Source organism: Chroicocephalus ridibundus, chromosome 8 (genome assembly GCF_963924245.1).
Source record: "Chroicocephalus ridibundus chromosome 8, bChrRid1.1, whole genome shotgun sequence".
In the NCBI taxonomy this organism is placed as follows: domain Eukaryota; kingdom Metazoa; phylum Chordata; class Aves; order Charadriiformes; family Laridae; genus Chroicocephalus; species Chroicocephalus ridibundus.
The window spans coordinates 53,018,649-53,045,680 of NC_086291.1; the positions used below are offsets into that span (position 1 = coordinate 53,018,649).

Below are 27,032 nucleotides of genomic sequence, written 5' to 3' on the forward strand. Positions count from 1 at the left end.
ATAGCCCTGTGGTTGAACCCCAGTGGGGTTTTTTTTTTGAGAAAGACTCCTGGCCTGTGTTGAAAGACTTGAAAGGTGGTGAATGTACTACGTCCCTCGGGAAGGTAATTGCTCTCCTTATTAAAAACCTGTAATTTATTTCCCACCTGAACTTTTCTAGCTTCAGTTTGCAGCTGCTGGATCTTCTGCTGGGACTCCAGGTCCATTTGCGGCACCAGTCCTCTGCCCAGTCCACCCAGCTCCTTCCCTCCTGCAGGGATTCCCTTGAGCTGCCTGCTTTGGAGGCAGGTTTTCCAGCCCTTGAACTGATCCGAAATGCTCCCAGTAACGCCAAGCTGAGAACGGGCTGTGAGAGGCCAGCTGTGATTTCATCAGGGCTGTCAGCAGTTGCCACCCCTCCAACCCTTCCTTTGTATCTGTATGGATCAGGCTCGGAATTTCAGCCGGGAAATGGCACTCGTAATCTCCTTTTTGCTTGTTCAGCTCCATCACTCCCGTCCCGTTCTGCAGCCCAGCTCAGGCCTTCGGGGGAGCATCCTCGCCCCAGGACGTGCCATGGCACATTGCTGGGCTAGGAGGGATTGATTCCTCAGTGACTCGGAGGGGAATAAATCTCCATCCATTTTTCAGCCAGACCCACCGGTGGGACCCACGGTGTGCAGGAGCAGGGACCTGCGGAAGATGTGATGAGCTTGGCTGGTCTCAGCTGCACAGCACCAGCCTCCCAGCCCAGCACCACCCTTGCCCCCGTGCCAGGGGCAGGAAAGGGTTCCCAGACGCCACCTCTGCCCCGCGGGTGCCGCGGCGATGTCACGCCGGTGGCGGGGACAGGGGGGACACCCCGGTTGCGTGGCAGCGCCGCTCCCCCGCCCGCCCGCCTCACTTCACCCCCACAGGCGTGCCGGAGAACCGCGAAGCTCTTCCCTGAGAGGCGGTAACCACGCCTCCTCCCACGACGCTGACCAATCCTAGAGCGCGGAGGGGCGGGGGGGGCGGAGCCTACCGGCCCTCGCACCGCCTCGCTGCACTTCCCCGGCGGCCGCCGCGCTGGGCCGGACTCCGCCGGGCGCCGGGGGCCCGTCGCCGCCGCCATGTCCCTGCCAAGAGGTAGGACCGGGTCCGGGGGTGTTCCGGGGGGCTCTGGGCTGGGCGTTCCGGGGGGTGAAGCGGAGCCGCGGGCCGGGCTGAGCCGCCCCGTCGGGTCCGGCGTAACCCGCGGGGACGGGGCTGTTGCCCAACCGGGCGTGGGCTCCGCGGGGCTGCCTGTGCGTGGGCCCCGAGGGCCTCGCCTGCAGCCCGGCAGCGCCGGCCGGGGACGGGCTCCCGCCTTCCTCCCCCCCGAGCTGCAGAGGCCGGGGCGGGTGTGGTGCGTGGGGGGGACGGGGCCGCTCGACCGAAATACGCGAGTTTTATGGCAGACTCTTTCCCCCCCTCGAAGCGCTGAGGATGAGGGGAGCCTTCGTCCGGGCCTGGCGAGGCGGGAGGTCCGGGGCGAGGATCCTGCTCCTCACGGCACGGTGGTGCCATTGGGTGGCTGGGTCGGAGCTGTCACCCACCGCTGCCATCCTCAGAGCCACCACCTGCTGCCATCGCCCAGCCCGGGAGCACCGTGGGGGCGATTCCCATTGTCCGCGGCCACCAAACGTGACCCTGTGTCACCCGTGTTATTTATAGAGCGTCGCCCTTGACTGAGGTGGCCCGGTGGCTTGTCCCAAGGCGAGCGCAGGTTGGCAGGTGTCGGGCTGAGGTGACACCGCCGGCGTGCCGGGGTCGAGGACGGGGAAATGGCTTCGCCTGTGTCTCGGTGCCGCGGGGAGCTGGTTGCATCAGCGCCCTGAGCGCAGGCCGGACGGAGGAGGGAGCACACGGGGTACGGTTGCTGCCTCTCTTATCACCGGAATAAAATTTGAGGGTTTTTTTCCTTGTTCGGGAGTGATGCACTGGAAACTTGAAGTCAGGAACCATGTGAGCCGATGAACGCACCTTGGCGTGACTTTTTTTCTGCCTTCCCCCCCCCCTTTTTTTTTTTTAAATGATCCATGTCTTAACCGGAGGGAATGTGGACCTGAGTTTCCTGTTTGCTGTGTAAGCAGGGTGTGAATCAGCAGCGATTTACGGTGCTGCTGAGTGGAGCTGCTGACTCACAGGTAGCAGCACATGCCTCCCGCCGCCGGCCCGCGCTGGAAGGGATCCACTGGGCTTCTTAAAAAGGCTCTCGCTGGGACGCCCAAGCCCAGACCTCTCGCTCGGCTCGCCGGTGCTGTGGGTGGCGCGTGGATGTGTGGATGGAGGGAAAAGGTGAGCCTGGCCCCGGGAACGCTTGTGTCCTGCGGGAGACGAGGCCCGAGCTGGGCCCGGGAGGATTTCGGGGGCAGCAGTGTGGCTGACAGCAAAAGGCAATGCCAGCGGGAGCAGCTGTGAGTGCGGCGTTTTCCTCGGAGGAACTTTGGAAGCCTTCTGTGTCTGCAGGTTTCTGGTTGCACGGGGCTGTTGGTTGTGACGAACCGGTTCATTCATACAATTACTCCTCATATCCTTTGCTGGAGGTGTCGCACGTGTGCTGAGTGCGCCTGGTTTCTGCTGGCACTGGCAGCTCCAGGTCCCCATCTGACCCGAGCTCCTTTGCTTCTGTCGAGGCAGCGTTCAGCATGGGGATCGATCCTGAGCGTGTGTAATGCATCTGGCTCTTCAAAACCCTCTCCTCTCATCCTGCTAGTCCTCTGCTGTGCTGCTACTCAGTTTTGCATCTGCCTCGGCAGCGCCAGCCCTCCGAGTGGGTTTGCCCACTGCCGCGCAGGGATACTTGCAGGTCCAAGTGCCTGCACCCGCTGCTGGGACTGTGGAGGCTGCTGGCAGCACTTATGGCAGCTCCTTCTGCCTCTCCTTTTGGACAGCCTGAATTTAAGCTAAATTTTCCTTGGGGAAATACAGCGAGCAGTCTTGAGTTTGTTTTTGCTGGTTGCTTTCCCTTCCTGGGCTTGAGTTGATCAGGGTTGTAAATGGAGGCTGCTGCATTGAAGCTCTCAGGTTGGCTGTTTCCATGATGGATACGTACCAAAACTTACCTGCCGTCATTTTGGCTTAGTCATGGGGTTGTCTCCTGCCTCGGGAGTTTTTGGGGATGCACGTGGCTGGCCGTGACGTGAGTGATAGGAATGGTGCTGGGCGGGAGCTTTGCCTCCCTCTGTGCTAAACATAGCTCGAGATAAACACCTTCTGGGGATTATGCGAAGCTTAGGAAGGATTTCGGCTTTCTTCCTCTTCCCATTGCTCCTATCTGCTTGATACAAATTATCCCGCAGGATCAGGTGCGTGGGGAAAAGTCGCTGGGTTTCCATATTATCTTGCACTGTCAAGTGTGATGTTTGCTAAAATATGCAACAGCTCCCTGTTGTCTTGGATCACCAAAGCTCCTTCGAGCTGTGTTTTGTGGAATGGGTGGCACTGGGGGATGGAATTGTCTGCGAAGCTCCGGAGCCGCCCCTGCGTCCTCCTTGCAGAGCTTTGCAAGGGACGCAGCCTCTGGCCGCAGATTGCGATATGTGGCTGGTCCTGGGCGTGATTTTTCCAACAAATTCTGTACTTCTTTCGGTGAAATGGCTGCTCTGAAGGGAGGGGTGTTGTATCCGAGAGGGGATGAAGCCTTGGGGAGTTTGCAGCCTTTGGGGGTGTGCAGGAACGTGGCAGAGGGTGCAGGGTCTGTGTTAGAGTCTGTGCCTACAAATCCAGGCTGCTGCCTTTCCCCTGGGGCTCCAGGCATATTCTCTGCCTGTTTGTGAAGACCCGTGCGTCCATCACCATGGCACTAGGCTGTGACTCAGGTGGTCCCCGATGCCTGGGAAGCCCTGCCTGGAGGGACAGGCAGGAGCGTTCCGGTGGGGAGGCACATGTCTCCCAAAAATGGGGAGTTTGCTGGAGAAAGCAGCTCTGCAGCTGTGGGGAGGGAGAGGATGCATGGATGGGGTCTGGAGGGAGAAGACCTGCTTGGCCTTCCCAGGGCTCACCCAGCTCCGAGGCCCGAGTAGTTTAAAAGCGAGTTCGTCTCTTTAGGGGCGAGATCTTCCTCCGGGAAGATGGGTGCTCACGGGGAGAGGGGGCAGGATCCAGGCGGTGTTTCTGGGGAAGCAGCTCTCCTTTGACACCAAGGCTTGGAAAAGTCAGCGGTGAGAAATGCCAGACCCTGGGAATGAACTGGTGCTTGTTCTGGTGGCACGTCTATTCTAGGTAGGTAAATAAGAGTGGGGACGTGTCCCTCCCGTGCCCTCCGCGGGAGCACACCACCGTTATGCGGTTCAGTCGTCTGTGAATCCTGTACTGTCTCGTGTGCCATTCACACTTTTCCTGACACCACCCCAAAAAAAGGCAGTTCTGCTGAAAATACATGTGGGGCCGTGACCTGCAGAAGCCGGGCTTTGGCTTTGGGCTTCTGTCACCTCCGGGCAGAGTAGCCACCAGCCTGGTGTCCCCTGGGTGTGCAGGGGGGTGGCAGGGCTGGGAGCTCTCGTCCCACAGAGACAGGTTTTTATTTTAATTCTAGTTGAAGCATCACGGAGCTTGCATACGATTAATTACAACAATCATATAGAGAGCGCAGCGCTTTGCTCCTGCCCTCCTCCTTGTGCCGCTTTCTGCTAGCGTAACAGTGGGCGCCTGCAAAATATCACGTTGGACGCGATAAAAATTTAGCTGTGCTTCAGCAGCCTGTTTCCCTCCCCGGAGGGATGCTCCCCTGCTTTTTTTCAGTGGATAATGCTTCTCCCCAAAGGCTGTTGCTTTTATTTTCCAGCTCTGGGCTGCAGTCCAGGGCTGAGCCGGAGCTTGCTTTGCCCCTGTCGTTTGCAAAGGTGGTCGTCACTGGAGGAAACTCCTGTGTGCTTTGTAGAGCTTCTCTTTGGGTGCCTGGGAGTGGGTGCAGGTTTCTGGTCCCGGTGATTTTGTGACCCGAGAAGCCATGGCTGTGGATGTGGAGGGGGCTCTGTGGGTTTTTGGACGGAAGATGGTTTTCACTGGTGTTAATAAGGCGCTGCCTGGGCAGGCTGTTCGCTGGGGAAGGAGTTGGGAGAGGAACTTGAATTGGCTGGGAGGGTAATTTTACTCTACCAACAAAAAGTTTGGGGTTTTACTGGCATGACTCAGGACTGGTTGTGGGTACATATGGAGTTAGATCTACCCGCTGCCTCCTTTGCTGACAAGACTCTGTAGCGCAGGTCAAGTGTTAGCCAGGGATTTTGAGTGGGGAAGAGGGCAGAGAGGACTTTTTTATGGTGGAAACTGGAAGTTTCTGTTCTTTTTTTCAACTTGGGAGACACCCCATCTTCCCACAGCCCCTTATCTGCGTGGGGACGATGCTGCACTGATACCGTGGCAGCATTGTGAGTCTGAATGTGTAATTGCTCCAAGGGATACCATAATCGCTGGGCTTGGCTGCAGCTATCTCGGATATCACGGTAGCGTCTCGTGGCCCAGCTGGCCTCGGTTTGCCCTGGGTCCGAGTCTCTGCTCCCTTTTCTGGAGCACCTTTCCCTTGCAGCTGCTTCTCTGTCTGGCAAAAGGCTGGAGCAGAGTCGCTGCCCATGGGGGATGGAGGAGGTTGCAGTGTGGCTAAGGGGAAGGGCAGGATTTGGGGGTCCCGAGGCCCCAGCAGGGAGGGGAGGGAGGGAATCGCTGCCTAACGCTGGGAGAAGTTCTGGACCTGCAGTGGGATGAAGGTGGTGTGGAGGCGGGAGCAAGGCAGACCCTCTCCAGCATCCTTTCCCCCGGTAATCCTGTGCCATTGTCCACATGGTTTAATTAATCTATGGGCTTAATACCACAGGCGTTGTGCACTGTCTGCTCCATCGACCTGTTGCAAGAGAAGATGGGCAGCGCTTTGGAAGAGCACGTCTCTTTCAAGCCCTGGAGGCTGGTGGGATTTTCTGTGTGGCGTGATTTTTACCCTTGTGTGCTGCTGGGATCTGATGTAGGGGGAAACGCTTGAATCATGGGCTTTAAGGTCAGGAGGGACGATGGCGAGCATCGTGCTCAGCTGGAGGTCGGGATGTTGCTTCCAGGAATTACTGCAGCTTTTGGGTGAATGAAGTCAGATTGTGTAAAAAGACACCCGATCTTGTTTTTAAAGACATCCAGTGCTGGAGTTCGGTTTCTCCGAAATGTGAGTGTTGTGACCTTGGTGCGCTGGGGTGTGGTACAGCGGGACGTCTCTGCCCTGTCCCTGGCTCCCTCCTGACCCTGGGAGCAATGGCTTTATGGCCCTGCTCGCCGGGAAGCCAGGGAAGGGGACGTGTGACTGTGGTGGCCTGGCTGTTACCTCCTCCTCTGGGAGCCGGCAGGGTGCACCAGGGGCTGGGGAGGGTCCGGCACCCACCGGGCTGCCGCAGCCTCCGTCCTCCTGCCTGCACTGTGCTCTGGGAGGTCGCTGCTCAACTGTGTCTATCCTGTGCTCTAAGCCTTCGTTTCATCATTTCAAGTGAAATGGTTGGGGTTTTTTTGAAGAAGAAGGGGAAAAAAAAAAAAAAAAAAGATAAATTTCCGTTAAAAACATAACTTGAATGGAAGAGGAGGCAGGATGAGGAGGAGACAAAACTTACCAGAAGTTGTTTGTAGAGCATCCACCCTTCCTCCCCCCACACCACCACCAGAGAAAAAAAAATCTAGTTTTGGAAAGGAAGAAACCTCCAGAGGGCTCGATACAAGTTATTTCCCATCAGAGGCTGCTAACCTTAGCTGTGGTTTGGCACTGGCATCAGCCTAACTGCGTGTATCCGATGAACCTCTCTGAGGAAGACGATGCTTGCTCCCCGTGCCCGTTGGTGCCTGGACCTTCTCCTCCCCGAGTGCCCCGTGTCGCGGGGTGTTTGCACCCTGCTGCCTCGTCTCCTGCCTTGGTGGTGCCCGTCGTATCTTAAAAGCAGCTTTTAATGATTGTATTTTGTTCCCATAAAGGTCTTGGAGATTTCCAGTGAGGAATGCGTAAAACCCTGCAGGCGGGATGGTGTCCTGCCGACATCTCTTCGGCGGTGCCGAGGGCAACGTCCTCCTTTACCGTCTGCTGATGACAGGTGGCACGGGCGCTGCAGTGACCCACGGTGCAGGGCAGAGGGACGGGACGGGAAGAAGCCCGTCTGCAGGGCTTGGCAGGTGACAGTCATGTGTCTGACAGATCATAAACACGCAGGGCTGGTTACGTGGACGGGCCGGGGGTGGTTTAGGGGAGGATGACGGGGTTATCTAGGGAGTGTCAGCTTGTCTGGGCTTGCAGGCCAGTTAGATACTGCCTTGTGGTGCGGGTATATAAATTCCCTCCTAGCCCGAATCTCGCAGGGACGGCTGACGAAGCAGCCTGCCTGCGCTGCGGGAGTTGGCTATGATGGGTCGGGTGCCGTGCAGCCCTGGCCATCTTTACTGGTGTTGATGGCAGCCCTTTGAGAGGGCAGCAACCCCTCCTGGCTTGCCGGAGGGCACTTGCCATCCATCTCAAAGCAGCCGGAGCAGATGTCCTCTCCTGCCGCACTCATCGCTCCCTGCGGGAGACTTTCCTATTAAAGGTAGTGAAGGGCAAGCACACCGCGTGGTGGAGGTGTTTTTTGCTGTCGGCTGGAGTTTACTTGGTGTCGGAGTGGGACAGCTGAGGATTGAGAGGGCGAGGAGGGAGCAGCAGAACGTGTGCCCCGCGGTGTGTGTGGGGGGCTGTTGTCCTGAAGGACATCTCTGCAGCTCGTCACTAAAAATGACGTGTCTCTTTTTCCGAGAGCCAGATGTGCTCACCATCGAGGCTTTTTAAGAAAGCTGCTCTACATAGTTAAAAATCCCCTGCTGCTGCGGGCAGCTTGGGTTCTCTCCTGACGTGCTGCCAAGTTGCACCTCAGCCAAAGATGAAGTGATCTTGTGCTCATACGTTGCTTTGGCTGTTCTTTGTCACCTTCCAAGCACCTTTAAAAGGTGCTTGGGGGGGGGGTAGGTGGCAGGCACAGCCCCACGTGCCGGTTTGTAAAACCCCGTGCTCGCACCCAGAAAATCCCTGCCGGAGCAAGGCATTTTTGTGCGTGTGTGCACGTGAGCTCAGCTGGCTTTCGAGGTTTCCCTGGTCTCCCCGCAACTAAGATCATCCACCCTGTGCCAAATCGGCACCCGGCTTGCCTGCGGTGCTCCCTGCCAGCCGCTGTCCCCGTCAGTGAGAGCTCGGTGGTCAAAGGACCCAAATGATGTTAACAGTGCAGAAAGGAGGATGCGGGTGCCGGGGGGGTGGGATGCAGGTGACGATGCTTCCAGGGGACCACCACGGACCTGTACCAGCTTCTGTCCTGCTCTCTGGATTTCTCTCTTTGGCGTCACCCGTTTTCCTTGAGGCTGGAAGCAACCACACGCTGCCTTAAGGCTGCCAAAAACCAGAGGTGGTGGTGGGTGTTTTAGATCTGCTGCTTCTATGGCCCCCTGTGTTCGCTCTTTGCAGAAAGAAGCCCGTTTCCTGCAGGTTTTTGGTTGATCCCTACGATCGCTTGGCTGTGAGCATTGCTTGCCGTGGGCACCGGGTGGCACCGGGCAGGGCTGGGGGTGTCCCCGGAGCCCAGGATACCTGCGGGGCTGTGCCGTGGCCAGGCTGCCTCTTGTGCTCTGCAGACGCTGCTCTCTTGCCCAAGAGAAGCTTTTTGCAGGTATTAATTACACCTGCCCCTGCGTGGTTTGTTGAAGGACACCTGGTTGACGAAGGCAAAGCAGAGGCTGGAGGAGGTGCCTCTAGAAATCACCAGGCAGAAATTGTGTGTGAATTTTAATTGAAACTCTTATCCGCCTTGAGTGTGCTTTGCTAAAGGTGTTAGAAAACGACTCAGCTTTTCCTCCAGCGGCTCCCCCGTGCGCGTGGTTTCCTTTTCTGTGTACGTTCCAGGTTGCTGCAAGAGTTTACCCTTAATTTTGGATACACAAAGAATTTCTTGTTTGGTAACTGTGGATTTCCCCGTGGGGTTTTACAGTCGCAGCTCAGCGAGGGAAACCGTGCGTAACCATCGCAGGGAAGGGAGCCAGCGTGCGTTTCCCTTTATCTCGAACAGGTCTGACGTTTCACATGTCTCCTCCCAGCCCCTCTCCTTGCCGTTTCGCACGCTGCCCTGCACAGCACCGCTCCTTTCCCCAAAACGCTGATGCGAGGCTCGCTCTTCGGGGGTAAAGGGGATTTTTCAAAATTTGTTATTTCTTATTGAAATGGAAACGGTTCTTGGAAGCCCTCGGTGTGCCCCACGAGAAGCTGCAGGCTGAACTGCACTGAGTCACAGCCTGCGAGCTCTTGAGCCGCGACGTGAGCCGGATGCGTGCCGTTCCCAGGCACGAATCAAAGCTGCCCTGTGGGTACTGGGCAAATCCACCGCAAAATACGTGTTTTCCCCACACAGAGCTGTTGCAGCCTCAGATGAGAGCCGGTGGGGGGGATGCAGGAGGGGACAGTGGAGGGTGATGCTGGGCGGTGGGGCTGGCAGCAGTTTTGGTGTGCTGGTGGTCCAGTCTTTAATTGGGGGGGAATTTTTAAGCTTGGCGGCAGCGATTTTTCAGAAACAAAGGAGAAACATTTGCAGGTGACTTCTGCAAAAGTTGGAGTTTAGCAAGTATGTGGTGCTTGTCATTATGTAGATCTGTATCTCTATATCCCTCTCCACATATATATCTTACTTTATAAGATGGATATATAGATATATCTTACTTTAACTTCCTAAACCGGTGAGCAGCAGGAGCTGATCTCATGGACCAGCTGGATGTGGGATACGTTCTGGGAACGTGGACTTATGGGGCAGAGAAGCAGCAACGGGAGAGCAAGAGGTATGGGGTGCGGGTCGGAGGGATGGTGTGGTTAACGCCAGGAGAAGAGGCTGCAGATCCGGCTCTCCCAGGGGTTTCAGGATCCAGCCCTCCCCTCCCTACGTTGTCCCTTACTCCCGGCCCCATCACAAGCAGGTCATGGGGACCAAATGGGTCACCTGCCGCCTCTCTTGACTTGGGAGCGTTGTTAGTGGTTAAGACTGACGTTGGTAATACTGAGGGCTGGGTGCTGAGGTTTGAGTGCAGTAATGGGCTTTCCATGGAGATAAGGATGAGCGGTGGCCTGGGGGGAACTGGGCAGTCTCTGTATTCCCTGGCTGCTCTCAGCCTGTGGTTTTCCTATGTCTCATCTGAGCCCGGGGAGGCCTCCTGGCTCCCCCTTCACCTCGTGACAGGGTGGATTTTTCTCTTGGAAAAACTCAGGGGAGAGACTGGGGGCTCCAGCTGGCTGTGTCTGCTTTGCATCAGCTCTCTGGCCTGATGAACCCTTTGTGTCTCCTGCTCGGTTCCCTGGAGCAGGGATGGGACAGGGTGAGAGAGGCAGGGAAGAGGGATGGCACTGAACATGCACCAAAAAAGAGCAAAAAAAACTGGTGTGGGATAGAAGGAGATGTAGGGGAGTGTACCGCAGCGCTCGCCAGCTGCTTTCTGTAAGCGGCCAGAGCACCCTGTTCCAAAAGAAATAATCCAAGGTTTTGCCTGTTCTTCCACCCTGGAGACGCAGTGCTGGGTCACTGTTGGAGGTTTTCCTCGGAAGATGTGCAGGTTTTGTCCATCCCGGGAGCAGGGAAGTGCTCCAGGTCCCAGGGGGTAACGTCACTGGGAGCCATCGGAGCAGCTGCCTGCCCCGTTTTCCAGCGCAGATGCTGGTCGCAAGAAAATCCTGCCTGAAGTCTTCGGGCCAGGGAAGCACCTGGGTCGGTCTCTTGTTCCTGCTCCTCTCCCAGAGCTGTGAACTTTGAGGCCTTCCTTGTTTGTTTTTTTTTTTTTTTTTCTTCTCTCTGTAAATTCCATTTTCAGAGCAGGTGCCTGCTCTGTTTTACATCGCTTGCAGCGATTAAATCACTCTCTCCCTGCCCAAAATAAGTCGGAGGGAGGATGGTAGAAAGCTAATTTATTTATTTTTTTTATTTTAAAGAATTGCATTAGAAACAGAGAGTGCTTTGCTGTCTTGCCAAGTTAGCAGAGTTTTGGGGACACCTGGAAGTACTTGAATTGTATGAATTTGGATAGAAAAAGACGTGTCTATTGACATGGAGTTGAGTTACAGCTGACAACTAAAAAGTCAAATGACTCTCTTCCTTTCCAACTAACTAACCATGCGCCTCCTGTCAAGCTGATCTATTCCAAAAACAGTTGGAGTTTTCTCTCCCATCAGGAATTTGTCACCAGCCGGTTGCATCAATTCCAAGCAGGTTTTATTTTTTCATGGCTTCGCCTGTGGGCTGAGAAGTCAAAGGGAGGGCTGGGTACCCACTGGCAGGGAGATGGACACAGGTGACGGTGGTTATGCCTCTTCCTTTTTCTCTGTTTTTCTTTTTCATTTTTTTTTTTTTTTTTGGTGTGCTCTTTGCTTGTCTCTGAGCACCGTTTGCTTTGCCTTCCAGCAATTAAGGTGTTGGGGCTGGGATTGCTTCCAGACCTTTGTCTCATGACGGCTTGCCAGTGTTTGCAGCTGAGTCGGTGCAGCCCGTGATGGTCCCAGGAGATGGCTGGTGGCCACGGGTTTTGGGCTGGCCAGACCCCTGAGCCGCCCAGCTCCGTGACTCCTGATGTGCTGTGGGTTGGATTGATTACCCATCCCAAACGCTTCCCCAGCCTGCCCTCCCCAGCCTGCCCTCGGTGGGTCCACGTGTGCATTGTGCCGCAGCTGAGCTTTGAGGAGGTGCGGCCTCTGCCACTGCTTTTTTGGGGGACAAAATCCAGTCGGAGCGATGGATGCAAAGGAGGCAGTCTGCATCCCCGTGGAGGATGCTTCACCCGCATCTCGGCTCGATCCCTGCTCCAAAGAGGTGCCCCTGTTACTGTACCGTGACCGTACCCACCTTCACGCGGGGGTTTTGCACAAGCTCTGGAGAAAAGCAGCCTGACTCTTAGCATGTACGTAGCGTGTCCTATGATGTCATGGAGCAAATGCCGGCTAGCTGGGGCTTTTGAGCCTCTAAAGGCAGTTTGGTCTCTACTCACGTGGGTTTCTTGGACGGGAGCCTGTGTGCTTCATCATCACGGGGCTGCAGGAGAGCAAGCTGCCACCTGGGAACAAAACACAAAATCAAACGTTTTTTCCAGCCCTCGGGGTTATGCAGGTAACCTAAAAATACAGCTGGAATGCAGCTGGGCGGTGACATCCTCCCGGCGCTGCCGGCAGAGCCGGCGCGGCTCGCGGCGGCGTTATCTGGCCGGTGCACGGAGGCCGGGTGTGGCTCCGAGCCCCGGAGGTGGCAGCGCCAGTGTCAGCCTCTGGCTGTCGGTGGCTTCGGCTAACGTGCCCGTCCCCACATCCCTCGCTGGGTACCAGGAGGTTGCACCCTCCTTTGCATCGGTCTCACCAAGCCCCGGTGCCACCGTCGGCACGACGTCCCGGTCCACTGGAGGAGACAAGCTCTGTGTGATATCAGTGATTGATTGTCCCCAACCGCCATCCGAGGGGATGATAACGATGACCCTGTTCCCTTTCCGATTGGATTCGGTTCAAAGGCTTCGCTTAAAAATAGAGCTGCCACAGAGTTTCCAGGCTGCGGGTCCCGTGCTTGGCTCGGGCTTTCCCATGGGATGCGCACCTCGTCCGTGGAAAGGCAAGTGCATCCCGGGCTTGGGGCAGCGGCTGGGTTACGGCCTTGGCCAGGGACACTGCTGCAATTCCCGGTCGGACGGCGAGGGGCAGTGGGCATCGGGCAGCGTGGCGCTGGGACAGCTGGACCCTACACGTGGCATTGCTCTTTTGCCACTCGCGGCACAGCAGCTCTTCCCCGTTCCTCGGCTGCGATGGTGACCTGGCCGTTACCAAACCAGCCTCGGGAGACGCTGCCTCTCCGCAGGGGAAGGGTGGGGAGAGGGCCCCGGCGTTGGCAGGGCACTGCTTGAGCTCATTGCTGTTTTTAAGGGTGTGCTCTTCCACTTATTCAAGCCGGCCCACGGGCAGGAGGCTGCTGGGAGCGGTGGGAGCGTGGCTGCCATCCCACTGGACCCCCACGTTGTCCCCGGCTCTGCCCTGCCGTACCCGAACCTGCAGCGAGTGCCTCGACCTCTCCCCGTCGCAGGATTTGCACCCCTGGCTTCCATCACCAGTTACGGAGTGATGTCCCAGCCCAGAGACGTGGGGAGGCTTCGTTAACACCAGTGAAACACCCGGTGCCTTTTTCACCTTTGGGATTACCTGTGGCATAGGAAGGGCTGGATGAATAATGCCAAGTGTGTGCGTCTTTCAAGGCCGGGCAATTCCCACCGTGTCAGCAAACTTTTGAAAGAGCTGCCAATGGTGAGACTTGAAAGAGTGCTTAGGTTTGTTTTTGGTTTTGTTTTGTTTTCTCTCTCTCTCTTTTTTTTTTTTTGTTTTTTTTAAGATGCTTTTGAGATGTTGGGAGGCTCTGCCTTGCACCACCCCTGCTCCTTGGGCACTGAAACCCAACAGGGATAATTCAAAAGAAACCGCGTTTCCCATCCCACCTGCTGGGTTAGGGACTTTCTGCTCCAAAGTAGCACTGACTCTGTGGGTGTCCGTAAAGATCCTTGGAGCGTCTTCTCTCTGGGTCAGGGAATTAGCTGTCAAGCCAGGGAATTAATGACGGGAGGACAATGCAGCATCCCGTCGTCCTCCCCGGGATTGCCAGGGACGGGTGCCGGTGGCTCTGGGTGCCATCTGCAATAGCAGCTCCTGCGTCAGCATCCTTTATGTGCTGATGATCTGTGCCTGAAACTATACCCTGGGAGTGGAAATGCGCCTGAGAAAATATCTTCCGCAGTCCTTCTGGGGTTTGTATAAACACTATTTAAAATTAGCGTCGCTCATTATGTTGGTATGTGCATTTACCTTGACCTCTGACTTTTCTGCCTGCAAATGTGTATGGCCCGTCAGAGCCTGCAAGTTAGGGAATAGCTCAGGAGCGAACGGGAGGCTTGTTTTCTATAATTAGTTTAAGGTAAAGAAGCTGGTACAGTATCTCCCCTCCAGGCTGACAGGGAAATCGAAAACAAAACTGCAGCCCGTCAAAACCAAGTCTGGCTTTGATCAGGAATGTCAGCGCTGGCTTCTGCCGGCCTGGTTTTGAGGGAAAGGGGAAGAGCAGCGATACTTTGCCACAGCTCTTCTTGCACGTGTTTGCAGAGAAATGAATGATTTTTATTTTTTTTTTCCATGCCTTTGCCTCTCTCCCTTGCTATTTACCAGCCAAATCCATGCAGCAATTTATATTTTGCCACCAGAGATGATGCCGTCTCGGTTGTCACCCTGGAATAGCTGCCGGTATTGTCATGGAACAATATTTCTACTATTTGTTGTGGTAATAGTTGTTAGTGGCAAAGCAATTAGCGTGTCACCTGCAGCACTAAGAAATGTGACCTCTTTCTCTCCCGGCACCCCCTCGGTGCCTGAACCGGCGAGAGCGTGGGCTTCTTCCCTCTGCTCCGGTGACGGGCTGATGCCACGGGGCTGTCCTCGGGCAAGGGTGACTCCGGTGGGACACCCGGGGATGGGGATGGAGGGGGCAGGAGCAGGCTCTGCCTCTCTGCTCGCAGGCTGGGTTTGAATGATTTAATTTGTCGGAAGAAAAGGCGTCCCACCGGGATGCGCTGTAGCAGTCCAGGGCTTCGATGGCTCCCGGAGCTGGAGCTGGCTCCCCCCCAGTTTCCTGTTGACGTCACCTGCTATTTCGCTGCTGCAGTTTTTACAACTGTTGAGCTTTCAAGGGTAACCGGAGCCGAGACCGGCCAACCTCGGCAGCTGCCGATGAGGGAACGCGGTGCTACCTTCCCCGTCTCCCCCCGTTCACCAGCCTCACGGACCCCCGGCAGCCGGGGACGGCGGGCGAGGAGACCTGCGTGAAGCCGACGAGCACTTTGTGCCATGCATTCCCACCGAAAATAATCATTGGTGCTTGCAAGGAGTGCTGGGTGCTGGATCCTGCAGGATTTTTTTTTCTTTTTCTTTTTTTTCTCCCCCCCTCCCCTGCTCCCTCCTCCAGCCCGCCTCCATCCCTCTCTTCGGCCAGGCGTGCGGGTGCTTTGCTTCATTTCTGGGAAACCATGGACAAGAAGCAAGGTAGATGTTGCAATTTCCAAAACACGTGGTGGGGGAGAGCGAAGGGCTGATTCTGGGGCTAAAAGGGGCAGTGTAACTTTTTGGGGGGGTCAATCCACGCGGTTTTACTTCTTTCTCCTTGCTTGGGCGGGGGCTCCGTGTTTGCAGCTGGGGATCTATTTTTAAAGCGGTGAAAACTTGCATGTTTTGCGTGGGGTTGAAACACTGGCATCTTAATTGTAAGAAAGAAAAAAAAAAAAAAGTAGTAGAGTGGCTAAAGGAAGATATGCAAGGGTAAAGCCAGCTACTGGCTCCGGTTTTGGTTGCATTCCCGGGACGCAGGCTTTTCCAGCGGCTCTTGCGTGGTCGCCCCCTGCTAAAAAGCCTGTTGCGTTGGAAAGGCGGGCGGCCGCCCCGGCAGTCAGGAGCTCTGATTCAGCGCAGGCTGACAGGTTGTTTTGGGGCTGCAAGGGGCTTTTTCTGAAGTGTCTTTTTTTCCTCCTCCTCCCTGGCTGCTGCTTTTTGCTTTTTTTTTTTTTTTTTTTTTTTTTTTTTTTTTTTTTTTTTTTGCAGAAGTGGCGAGCGCGGGGCGGCGATGACCCGCAGCAGCCCCGCGCCGCAGCGGTACCTCAGCGGGCCGATGAGTGACGGCTTTCGGCAGGTTGAGAGCCCTTTTTCCACTTCCACAGATAGCTTTTTCCACTCTCAACAGTGGAAAATAGCACAAAGTGTGCCTGTGAGGAGCTGGCACTCATGACCAAAGCAACCAAATTCCCCTCTCTGCTTTGCAACCTGCCTCTAATTTCTTTCTTTCTTTTTATTTTTTCCTTGATGCTTTTTTTGTTCCAGCTCTTTCTTTGCAGCAGGGCTGGGATCCACCCTCCAGCCTTCTGCCCCGTCCATGGCATTTGACTCTCCTCCTCGGATCGAGGAGAACCGGGATGCATCCGAAACACTTTTTTTTTTTCCCCAGCGCTAACAGAGCGGCGCGGCTCTGGCAGCAGCCTCCCGTGCCACCGCCGTCCCCAGGACTTCACCTGGGGCTGGAACCAGAGCCCTGGGGAGGCAGCGGAGAGGTTTAATTTCAAAGGTCGGCTCAGGCAAATAGTTTTATTTACAGTTCTTTAGATTGTCCTGTTCGGTTCTCTCCGCCCACGCCAGCGGAGTGGGAAGGATAAACCTTCCTGGAGAGGTGCATCTTAATAGGACTGAAGTCAGTGGTGGCGAAGACAAGGATTCAAATGTTGAATTAAGCAGTTCCAGGAAATGTCTGTGTCAGTTTTTAGCTGGTAGAGGTTATAGCATGAGAAAAAAAAATGGTTAGGCTTTTTTTTTTTTTTTCTTTAGGAGGAAATGGTTCCTTTCTTAGCATAAAGGATGCAGTTACGTGCCTGCAGCATCACGTGGGTTACAATCTCGTCTGCACCAGGAACTTCTGTCAGCTAATTTTCCCCTGCCCGGCTGCAAGATGCTGTGTGGTGTGTCCCCATGGCCAGTAGCCCCTTCTGCTGCCCAGCGTGCCACACGGGCATCGCCCGGCCGTCCTGCGTGCTCGGGGCTGGCAGCAGAGCCCTGGGGCTTGCGGGGGTAACTGGGACGTGTCCCCAAATTGCCTTGTCCCGCTGCTGCCTTTTTGCCCTCGTGGAGGGTCTCTAGAGGGGAGCTGCGTTGCTCTGTGCTTGCGGCTACCCCTCCTGCAAGCGCCCAGTGCCCTGGGGAACTGGTGTGTTTCCAGCATTTTCGGGTGACATAAACCGTTCTTCACGTTACAGCAATTCCTCCTGCACCGACCCTACTGGGATCCCGAATGTGGGAGAGATGGTGCCGAGGCCTCGCTGGTGAGAAGGAGCTGACAGCAGCTGCCGGCGGGGGCTGAAGGCAAATGCTGCCTGCGATGTGCTCGGGGCAGAAGGGCTTCAACTCCAAGGTCTTGTCGTGCCCATCCCACTGCCTTTTTGTTCCTCCCGTTTTATTTTCCGCTCTGCCCCTGACCCCAAGTCCTTCTTCCACCCCCATTCACCTTTCACAGTGCGTGGGCTTTCCCTGGGGGGGCTGCAGAGGCTCAGGAACCAGGTCACCTTCCCAGGGAGGGGGGGGGGATGCATCCAGCCCAGGGGCTTGCAGCAGCCTGGCAGCCTCCGGGCGCTTGGAGGGGTGATTGCTGGGCTGTGCAATAGCGGGGAGGCTGTGCTGAGCGCCCACCTCCCGTGTCAGGGCTCTGCCTGCCCTCAGCAGGCTTTTTTGCCTTTTTTTTTCTTTTTTTTTTTTTTTTTTAATCCCCCCCTGCCTTTTTGTTCCCCGGGCTGTGCTCGAGGGGAAGCGGTGCCTGCCCACTCAATCTCTGCCCTGCCGCAAGCAGCGGGAGAAGCTTGCAGCCAGAAGCAGGAGTTGGGGCCCTGCAGGGTGCTGGAAAGCTCGTGGCAGATTTTGGGAGAGCCATAACAAGCGAATCCAGTCTCCGCCTCGGCTCCCCCGGCTGCGGGGCAGCATCGCGGCTGATTTTATTCCTGCAGGCATGGACTGAGCTGGGTTTTCCACCAGTGTAGGTGGCCCAGCCAGAGCCTGGGAGTGGTGGCAGAATATCTCTGTTTTAATCGGTGCTTTTTCAGATTGGAGCTAGGAAATGCGTTTGTTTGGTTTTTTTTTTTGGGCGAGGCATGACAGGGTGGGAAGGGGATTGTCACTGGCCCTGGCAGTACGATGCTGGGAAGTGAAGGGCAGTGCTTTGGGGGTACAGGGAAGTGGACTGATGTGCAGGACCCCCATGATAGCAGAGTTCATGGGGGATGATCAATGCCCAGAGATGTGAAATGACCCTCCTGCGTGGTGCAGGGGGGCTGTAATGGGGAATCTCCCTGTCCCTCGCTGTCCCTCGTAACCCGTGCTTTTCAAATCCTCCTGCCTGCGAGCTTGGGCTCCACCGAACAATGTGCCCCATTGATTCTCGACCCCGGGCTGGGTGCTCCCAGCTCCCTCTGGCCTGGCTCTTGCAGCCAGGGCTAAGGAAGGGCTGATGCCGCAGCCTGCGGGATGCTGGGCTCGGGGAGCCTGTGGACCCTGCTCCTGCTGCGTGAGTCACAGCTCTGCAGCCGGCGCTGCCAGGGCAGCCGGCGGCACAGAAGGCGCTTTGTGCCGGCTGCGGGATTGCTATGGCAATTGGGGAGAGGGAGAGCAAACAGATGAAGCAAAATACCAGCCGGGATGGGAGGCATTTCAGGGCTTGGTGTAGAGGTCTGGCTGGTAACTGCCTGGGGGGGCTGCGTGCAAACCGCTGTCTGTGTTTTGGGGCCGGTCATAGGGGAGAAACGCTCGGTGCAAGGCTCCCAGTCGGCAGTGAGCTGAATCCATCCCCCGGGCTGGGACATGTGTCCACAGTGAGCTTCCCAACTCCCCTGGGTGCAGAAGGACTCTGGGGACCCCAGTTTTTATGTTGTGTGGTCGGCCCCCCACGCTGAGTAGCGAGAGGCTGGGGGTGGGAAGGGGAGGCATTTCTGAACTGGCAGACAGCATCTTTCCTCTGGCTCCGTTTTGCATTTGCTCCCGTCGTTTCTCAACCAGGTATTTTGCAAAGTGTCGTCAGTTGCCGTGCTGGGCTATTGATAGTCCCCCTTCCAGCCCTGCTGGGTGGGTGATGGGGAAGGGAAGCTTTGCAGGCTCATAAATTAGAAGCTGTGATTGCTGTGATGTGGGCAGGTCTCCAGAGGTGGTTTCCAGCCAAGCGGGATTGGTTTGGGATGGAGCAGCTCCCTGGCTGGTTTCATGGAGCTAGAAGTTCACATTGCTCCTGTAGCTCAGGGGAACTGCGCTGGTCCCAGACCTCATGGGCCGGCTCTGATGCAGGAAAGGTGGCAATGAGATGCGGATATGGACTGATCCGTGCTGATTCCCTGCTGGTCCCATGCTGGTCCTGCAGCTGGGACCTTGCAGTATCTTGCAGACCAGATTTCACCTGCAGCCTCACCGAGGTTTGCATTTGGGGAAGGACAGGATTGGAAAAATGGGTTTCAGGCACCTGTCTTAGCTGAGGCATCTGGAGCTGGTGGGGGAAGAGGGACGGGGACGGGGGTTGTCTGTGCTGGGAACATGCTGGACATGTACCGTCCTTCTGTCCCACTGCTGCTGCATCTGCTCTCATACAGTGCTGCGTCTCCTGCTGAAATCCCAGCTCCTCGCCTCTCCGCTCCCTTCCCCGGCAGCCCTCGGAGTGCTGGACTTTGTCCACACGCCTGTTCCCGGGAGCCAGCCAAGTAGGAGCTATTTTGAAGGGCTGTCCAAGGCCATGCCAAGCCGTCCGCTCCCAGCCCTGTGCCTGGGGCACACCTCGCTGTTTGTGCTTTTTAACGCATCTCCCAGGTCCGTGCAGCCAGAGGTGCCTTTAGCTGCCAAGCGCAGCTGCCCCCTTGTCTCTTGGGGGGGATCGGGACTTCGACGCTCTCAGCTATAGCACTTCAGCCCCCATCCCAGTCCCTCACGGGGCTGTTCGTTTTCCCAGCAGGCTGGGGTGGGTGGGTGAGCTGTTTGCTGATGGAGGAATGGCTGGGGCTTCGGTGAGGACCCTGGGGTCCATGGCCCTGCAGGGACCTGATTCTTAGCCCCGTGCAGGTCTTCTCTGCCCATTGCTGCCTGCTGGCCCCCCGTGCCTGTTATCTCTTGTCGCTGTAGTTTCATCCGCAACTGTTTGGCCCGCCCTGGAGCTGCCCGAACCCCGTTTCCCCCTGCAGCAGTGGGTTGTGTTATCTTGGTGCTGTTTGGAGTTGTGGAGGAGCAGGAAGAGAGAGCATCCTCTCCCCAGTCACTCCTGATGGGGTCGTGCCTTGTCTGGGGGGGGTCTCGGCCTCCGCAGGTCTGGGTTTGTGGCTGGTTCACCATCAGCTCACGTCTGGTTTTGCCCTGGTTTCCCTTCATCAGGTGTGGGGTGTCCCCTCGCCTGCTGGGAGCGACTCCTTGGTTTTGCTTGAGCTCTGGTGGCCGTCACCCTCCATGCTGGATCTGATCCACGCTCCAGAACGGGTCTGGCTCTTCCCAAGCAGTCCTGGATGGGGGTCAGGGGGCTGTGGGGAGAGGAGGAACTGGACAGGGAGCATTTTCGGGAGCATGGCTAATGGCATGGGGACCTCTTGTGGCTGGAGAAACCAGGATCGGGCCAGGCTGGGCTCCCACAGCCCTTCTGCCTCCGTCTGCCTGCAGGACAGCCGGGATTGCTGTCCTTGGGCCGTGTGTGGGACCATGAGGGATGGTACCTGGCTCATCTGGAGCATGAAGGCTGAGCCGGTGTCTCTCTTCTCTCTTTCAGATTCCAAAGGATCCTTGGAGCCGCACAAACCAGGTAAGCGCCCAGCAGAAATTGCAGCTTTAACCTATCTCCCAAACATCAGCAATTAAAATCTGCGAAGAGAGAGGACCATTAATGGCCGTGAAGGGTAAAGAGCACTTTTGGGGTGTCTGCAAGGCGGTGCTTGGCTGCAAGACTTGGAAAATGGTCTCTGTCAGTGCACCCCTGGGTATTTCTGCAGGCAAGTGCTTGACAGGGACAGAGAGACCTGCTTGTGGTTCTGGTTTTTGCCTGAAATTTTGGGCAAATGGTCATGAGCACTGTGACCTTCTTGTCATCTTGCCGTAGCTGCACAGTGTAGGGGGTCCAGGCCCTGTCTCCCCTACCTGCTGGCTGCAGGCAAGAGGGTGGTTGGAGGAAGAAAATTAAAAATGCCAGTTGCTCACGTGTGCATCTTCTCTTTCAGTGAAAAGCAAGAAGAAGCGGGAGCTGAGGATAACATGTGTCCCCATCAAACAGCCCGTTGCCAACACAACGTAAGTGTCTCTGTTGCTTAAAGTCAGCCGGTGGTTCTCCGGAGCTGGATTCAACACCGTGTCGAGGGGAATGGCCTGTGTAGACTTTACAGAATCAGGATAGTTAATTTTTTCCCTTAAGCTCTGGCTGCAGGTGATGAGAAGGAATTACACATATGCATGCGCATGTGCGTGCACACATACACAGTGTGTGTCTCTCTGGGAGGTGCCTGTTTGACTTGAAATGGCTGAAAGGCAAAGGCTAGGAGACTGTCGGGAGACTTTCTTCAGCCTTTCTGCCATGGCTGTGCCAGTGCTGAAGGGCGAAGGCATGGCAGAGAGAGCAAATCTGCCCAAGAGAAGAAGAGGGAAAGTTTTTTGATGAGGAGAAGAGAAGAAGTGGTGGCAGCTGGACCATGGCAGGAACAGGGGATGAGGGTTGGGAGATGCTCTGCGTGGCAGCGCATCCTCCCCATGACCTGTGTGTCGGGGCTAGTTTGAGCTGTTGACATGGGTGTCGTGGCTTTGCTGCGCCGCTCGGTGCCGGGGGCCAGTGCCCAGCTACTTCTCAGGGAACTGGAATTTCTCTCTGCCCTGTTTGTTTTGTGCTGCTGATGCTTGTTATGCTGTGAGGGAGAGCCCAGGGTAGTGGCACTTGGTTTGACGAAGAGCAGACGGCTTAAATTCCTCTCCATGGTGCTCTTCCAAAACACCCTGGGCTGCCTCTCCACTGCAGAGCCTTGTTTGCTCCAGAAGCCCTTTCTAGAGACCCTCCCAGCTGCAGGAAAGCAGTGAAATCCCTGAAGGGGAAATACCCGTACTGAAAACCCCAGGTAGATAGGGCAGATGTGTTGCAGGGGGAGCCAGGGGAACTCCCCCATGAATGCTGTGTGGCCTGGCATGCACACGCCGAGCCCTGCCTGCAGCAGCCACCTCCTTCCCCCACGGGTGCATCTGTCTCTGCTCCTACCGCTGTTTGAATTTCCCCTGGAGAAGGCATCGCGCCCGAGTTTGCGGGGCGCTTTCGTGCCCAGAGCGCTCACGTAAAAGCTGGTGCAAGCTACCCACAACTCCTTTTCTCTGTGCTTTCCAAGCTGCAGTGCAAATATTTGCGCAGTGCAAGGCGCTTGCTGGGAGCCTGAAGTACTTCCTTGAAGCCGGAGGTTGCCGTAGCGCTCTGATGGGAACTGGGCGGCTAAACCAGTTGGGCAATCTCCTCCGCTCTTAAAAGGTCCCAGGGGATGGGGAGAGCAGAGAAACGAGGCACGAGGGACAAAACGCTCGTGTCGGCTCTAAAAGTACCGTGCTGCCCATAATGGGAAGTGGGCAGCAATGAGGAGAAAAGCCATAAAGGAAGACTTTCGCCTGCGTGGCGTTGTGCAAAGCGTGACACCGACGCGCTGCCTGCTCTGCCTGCCACGCTGCCTGAAAGAGGCCCGCGAGTGTACACAAATGACTCACGGGTGAGGAATTACCTGTTGTTCCCTCGGCGTGCGTTTCGGGCTACGTGGCTGTCCTGTTACAACACCTGCCTGTCAAAACATGACAGCTGAGCCGCTCTGCCACAGAAGTGTCTCATCCCGTCGGTCTCGGTTCCTCGGGCTCCTGAGCAGGGATGGTTTCGTAGCCTGTCGGTTTGATGCATGTCTCACCGAGCTGACTCTGGGGTTCTCGCTGGCTGCGTGCAGCGAGTGCCTCATGGGTATGGGCTGAGGTGTTACTAGCAGGATTAAAGCATTTGTGAGTGTTTGGAGGGGCTGGTTTGAACCCACGACAAGGCACAGTGGAAAAGCAGCATCTGAAAGCGCTCGAAGGAACGTGAAACCTGGCTCTGGCCAAGAGGGTTAACAAAGCTGGGCTTTTTCCTTACTCTCCCTCTCTCTTTTCTTGCAGGCCGCCGAGGAACTTGGACTCCAGAGCGTTCATTACCATCGGAGATAAAGTACGTGTCAATGTGGTTTATTTTTTGCTTGCTTTCGATTTTGTGTGCCCCTTGTATGGGGAGTTTTATGGATCACGCCTGACAACCTGTCGAATCTGACCTTGAGATTTCGGAGCTCCCCGTGAGAAGGACAGTGCCGTCCTGGTGCAGCCTCATGAGATGCATCTTTGCAGGGAGGAGACATCCCACAGCAGGACCTTTTCCCTGGGGAGCCGATGGGGTGTCTGTGTGTATTTAGAGCTGTGACATGTCACCCTGCCTGCAAGATGACTCGTCTCTGAGCCCGTGCGCTCGCTGGCTGGTCTCTGCTGCCTGCGGGCAGTCCCTGCAAGGCAGGTGGCTGCCAAAGGCAGGGTGTGCAGTTTTGTCCGTCGTGGGGGATCACAGCGGTCTCTTGACAGTCCCACTGGCCACCTTGATCTGAATGCACGGACCCAGCCCATCTATCCTAAATCAGCGTGGCCTCACCGCGCTCTCTGGCTGCCCCAAACAAAGTCCCCTTTGTCCTGCTGACCATCAGGGCTGTGTTACTGCCCGTGGCCCGGGAGAAGCTGGGCACAAAGCCTTCTCCCTGGTTCCCCAAAGCCTTTGCTTAGGGACCTGATGAAAAACACTGCTAGAAATAGCCACTGTCTCTCTTTTATTTCATTCTCTTGTTACGGGCTCTCCTGGGGCTGCAGAAGGCTGTTTGCAAATGAGCTAAAAATACCATGCATTGGCTCAGCCCTAGATCTAGCTGCTTACCTTCCAGGCTGGGAGGTGGCTCGGCTGATGGGATCTGGACCCCTCAGCCTTGGTGCAAGGTTTTAGGGTTAGGGGACAGATAGGAGAGGGGAGGGGAAGCTTTGGCTGGGTCCAGGGAACAACCCCACCGCCTGTCTCATTTTCTGGCCATTGTGTCGTGTGTATTAATAGCTCTGTAACAGCCTGGGCATGGCGTGTGCAACAGGAGAGTGCTGCAGCTTGGGGAAAGCTCTCTAGAGTCGCTTCCTTCCCTGCTCTGCCTGCACCGGTGTTTGCAGGAGGGGTCTGGTCCAGGTATTTTTGGAGAGACACAGTGTGGGATGGAGGAAGAGGGCTTGGGCAGAAGGCCAGCTTCGGGCCATGGGGGTGGATGATGACCTCGGGTCCATTGGATCCGTGCAGGTGGTGCTGTGTATCCCCATGAACCACCTCAATATCCCCAGGGCATGGGGTGAGCGATGCTGGGGCTCTGTCGGTGCATCGCCTCTGTTGCTGGGCAGGGCGATGCTGGTTCCTGGACCGTGCTGGGAACCGCCAGCTTCTGGGGAAGCCTTAGGGTAAATGCCAGGAAAAAAAAAAAACAAAAAAAAAAACCCCAACAATAACCTGGAACAACTGCAGAACACGTGTCCTCAAAAGCACCACCAGATCCTTCCTGGAGGCCCCTGCAGAAGCTGTGAGCCTGCACTGCTCCTCTGCCAGCTGCCCAGGGCGGCAGGGTGGGGGGTTGGATGCATCCCCATTAGCTCTGCTCTCCTTATTTCTGGATCCACCGTCCTGCCCAGGAAAGGGCCGGCACTTTCCTGTGCTGGGCAGTGCATAGCTCAGCGCTGAGCTCAAGCACAGACCTCTCTTGCTCCCTGCCTTGGCCGCCTGCCAGGCGCATCTGGCTCGAATAAACAGAGCTGGGGCTGGTGGGATGGACTGGTGGACCCAGTCGCTGCTGGCCATGCCGTGGCCAGCACCGAGGGCAGCTTGCTGCCCAGGAGCCCGGCAGCCATCTCTCTCAGCTTGGCTCCTTAATGCCAAAGGCTGTTTCCTCTCTGCTCTGGGCGTAGCTCACAGGCATGGTATCCGGCGCTGTGCCGTGGATGTTTCCCACCCTCGCTGTCTTTGTGGCTACTGGGGCAATTTGGCATCCTGGTATTATATTTTTGTTCCCTGAGACCGGAGGAAAACTGGAGGCTGGATAAAGCCTGGCTAAAAGAAGGCCTATGACTTATTAAGAGCGATGATCGCAGCGTCCAAAAATAGCCCATGTCTCACTCAAACAGTTTGTGCCCTGCCCAGCAGAGCAGGCAATTACAGGGTAACACGTCTTTAGGGAAACTTGTTCATGGGTTGCGCAGGAGCTCGCTGGCTCCCTGCTGCGTGGGGCACTCGCTTGCCTGAGCACTGGCAATGGATTCCCCCCCCCCTCCCCCCCCCCCCCAGCTTGAAGTGAGACTTGTGTAGTTGCGCTTGCCTGAGCTCCTTTGTTGGTGCTAAATCACGTTTTAACTTGCTGGCTGCTTTCTGATGGTGGGAGAAAGTATTGAAAGCGGGTGAAACCCATTTGAAGTCCCTGCTAATTAGGAATGGAGTTGCTGGGTTGCTGCGTGCACCATCCCATCTAAGGGAGGCTTTGCACAGGCAGAGGTGTTATTAGACACGTAGGTGTGTTTGTGACCGATGCTCTCTTGGGATGCAGGGTGAGGTAGGGGATCCCCGGCTGCGCACGGGCATTTGGAGCTGTGGCAGAGGCTCCTGAGCGCTGCCCGTGTTGGCACAGGAGCTGCAAGTAGTTCAGCAACCACAGAAATACCCTCCTGCGGGTAATCCCGGGCAGGCAGAGAGGCACCAACCTTTGGTGCCCTTTCCAGTGGCAGCGTGCCCTGGCTGAAAGGATGAAAGTCCTGATCTCTAGCTGCAGATGGGGAGTTAAATGAACCCTGGTGAGTACAGGGTGAGAGGGTTTGGGCTCTGGTTCAAAAGAGCAAAAAATATACCCATCTTCTTTAAGCCTCTGGTGCATACGGGAGCTGGTGGGGCCCTGTAGGTACCATCTTTTGGAAGTGCTCTGCATGAACGAGCTGCAAGCGTTGGACCTCTGCTGATGTCGCGTGGTGATAAGTGTGCCTGTGTCTGATTTTTGTCTCTCTTCTTAAAGAACTTCGAGGTGGAAGCTGATGACCTGGTGGCAATTTCCGAGCTGGGCCGTGGAGCTTATGGTGTGGTGGAGAAAGTCCGACACGCGCAGAGCGGCACCATCATGGCCGTGAAGGTGAGGACAGCTGCTTGCTGAGGGAGATGGATGTCGGGATGTGCAGCTCCAAGGGAGCAGGGAGACTCTGCTTAACTCCACTGGGTGCAGCAAAATGGGGACAGCCTTGTCTCTATTTGGCAGCCTCTGGTATCCCTGGTGGGGTTTGGGTCAACACCGGGTCTGTGCTGATACCAGTTAGATGCTGTGGTGTTGATCAGCAGGCTCTGAAAGCCAGACTTGGTGCCTGCAGTTAGTTAGTGCGAGGTTCGGATGTCAGAGTGCCTGTCCAGGCTGCTGGCCTCATCCTGCATCCACTGCAGAGCTTGCCAAGGGTTTGTCATTCATTAAGGTGCTGTCTGGAAGAGGGAATCCAGGCATCTCTTGGGGTGCTACTGGCCACAAAATAAGCCCAAAACATTTGCCCGGTCCTCTGAGTCAGCTCGAGTGTTACCCTACCTCCATCAAACCCCTCTTCTTTTGTATTTGTCTCAGAGGATTCGAGCGACTGTGAACACTCAGGAGCAGAAGAGATTATTGATGGACTTAGACATCTCCATGAGGACAGTTGACTGCTTCTACACCGTCACCTTCTACGGAGCCCTCTTCCGAGAGGTACTGAGCCAGTGGATGGCTGGTGGGCTGCGTGGCACCTGGGGCCCCTGTGGTTGCACTGAAGGCACTAAACTGTCCCAAACCACCTCTGCTTTTTTCAGCCCGGCTGGGCTGTTTGAGGTGCTGCCATGACGTAAAGTCAAAGCCTTGCCTCCATCAGGCAATGTTGAGCAGGTCCTGTTCCCCACTTCCATGACATGTTGTCCACAGCTCGGACTGGCTTTGGGGTAGACCTCAAAGGGAGCCATCACAGGTAGTTTTGGTGGTACCTGGACATCTGTGCCCCCTGCTATCCAGCGCAGAGCCCGTGTGCTGATGGTGTGGCCAACAGCATCTGTGCAGCAGGGACCTTGGTTTGCCCCTTGTGAAAGGGATAGTGTCTGTTTGTCCATCAGTCCCCACTTCTCCCTTCACTTCCTGGGGATTTCCAGGGAATTCCCTCTCAACTGTTTTCTCTCCATCTGCAGGGCGATGTGTGGATCTGCATGGAGCTCATGGACACCTCCCTAGATAAATTCTATAAGAAAGTACTGGAGAAGAAGAAAACCATCCCTGAAGACATTTTGGGGAAAATGGCTGTGTCTGTGAGTGCCTCTTGGGTTCTTACATAGTTCTGTGCACCTCTTGAGCTTGTTGGAGGTCTCTGTTCAAGCCCACGG

At 56.1% G+C, this 27,032-nt stretch overlaps 1 protein-coding gene across 2 annotated transcripts in view; it reads left to right on the top strand.

The window, feature by feature from the left end:
* Positions 1-1,017: 1,017 nt before the first annotated feature.
* The window catches only part of MAP2K3 (mitogen-activated protein kinase kinase 3), a 34,314-nt gene continuing 8,299 nt past the window's right edge, over positions 1,018-27,032 (top strand). The window contains exons 1-7 of one of the 2 annotated variants that reach the window (XM_063343348.1): positions 1,018-1,107; positions 20,337-20,369; positions 20,782-20,851; positions 22,724-22,772; positions 25,666-25,779; positions 26,254-26,373; positions 26,841-26,957. In XM_063343348.1, coding sequence (XP_063199418.1) covers positions 1,092-1,107; positions 20,337-20,369; positions 20,782-20,851; positions 22,724-22,772; positions 25,666-25,779; positions 26,254-26,373; positions 26,841-26,957 — 519 coding nt within the window. In that variant the 5' untranslated portion in view covers positions 1,018-1,091. Of the gene's footprint in view, positions 1,108-14,624; positions 15,065-20,336; positions 20,370-20,781; positions 20,852-22,723; positions 22,773-25,665; positions 25,780-26,253; positions 26,374-26,840; positions 26,958-27,032 lie in introns of those variants that run through there. The other variant, XM_063343349.1, reaches the window with a different exon arrangement.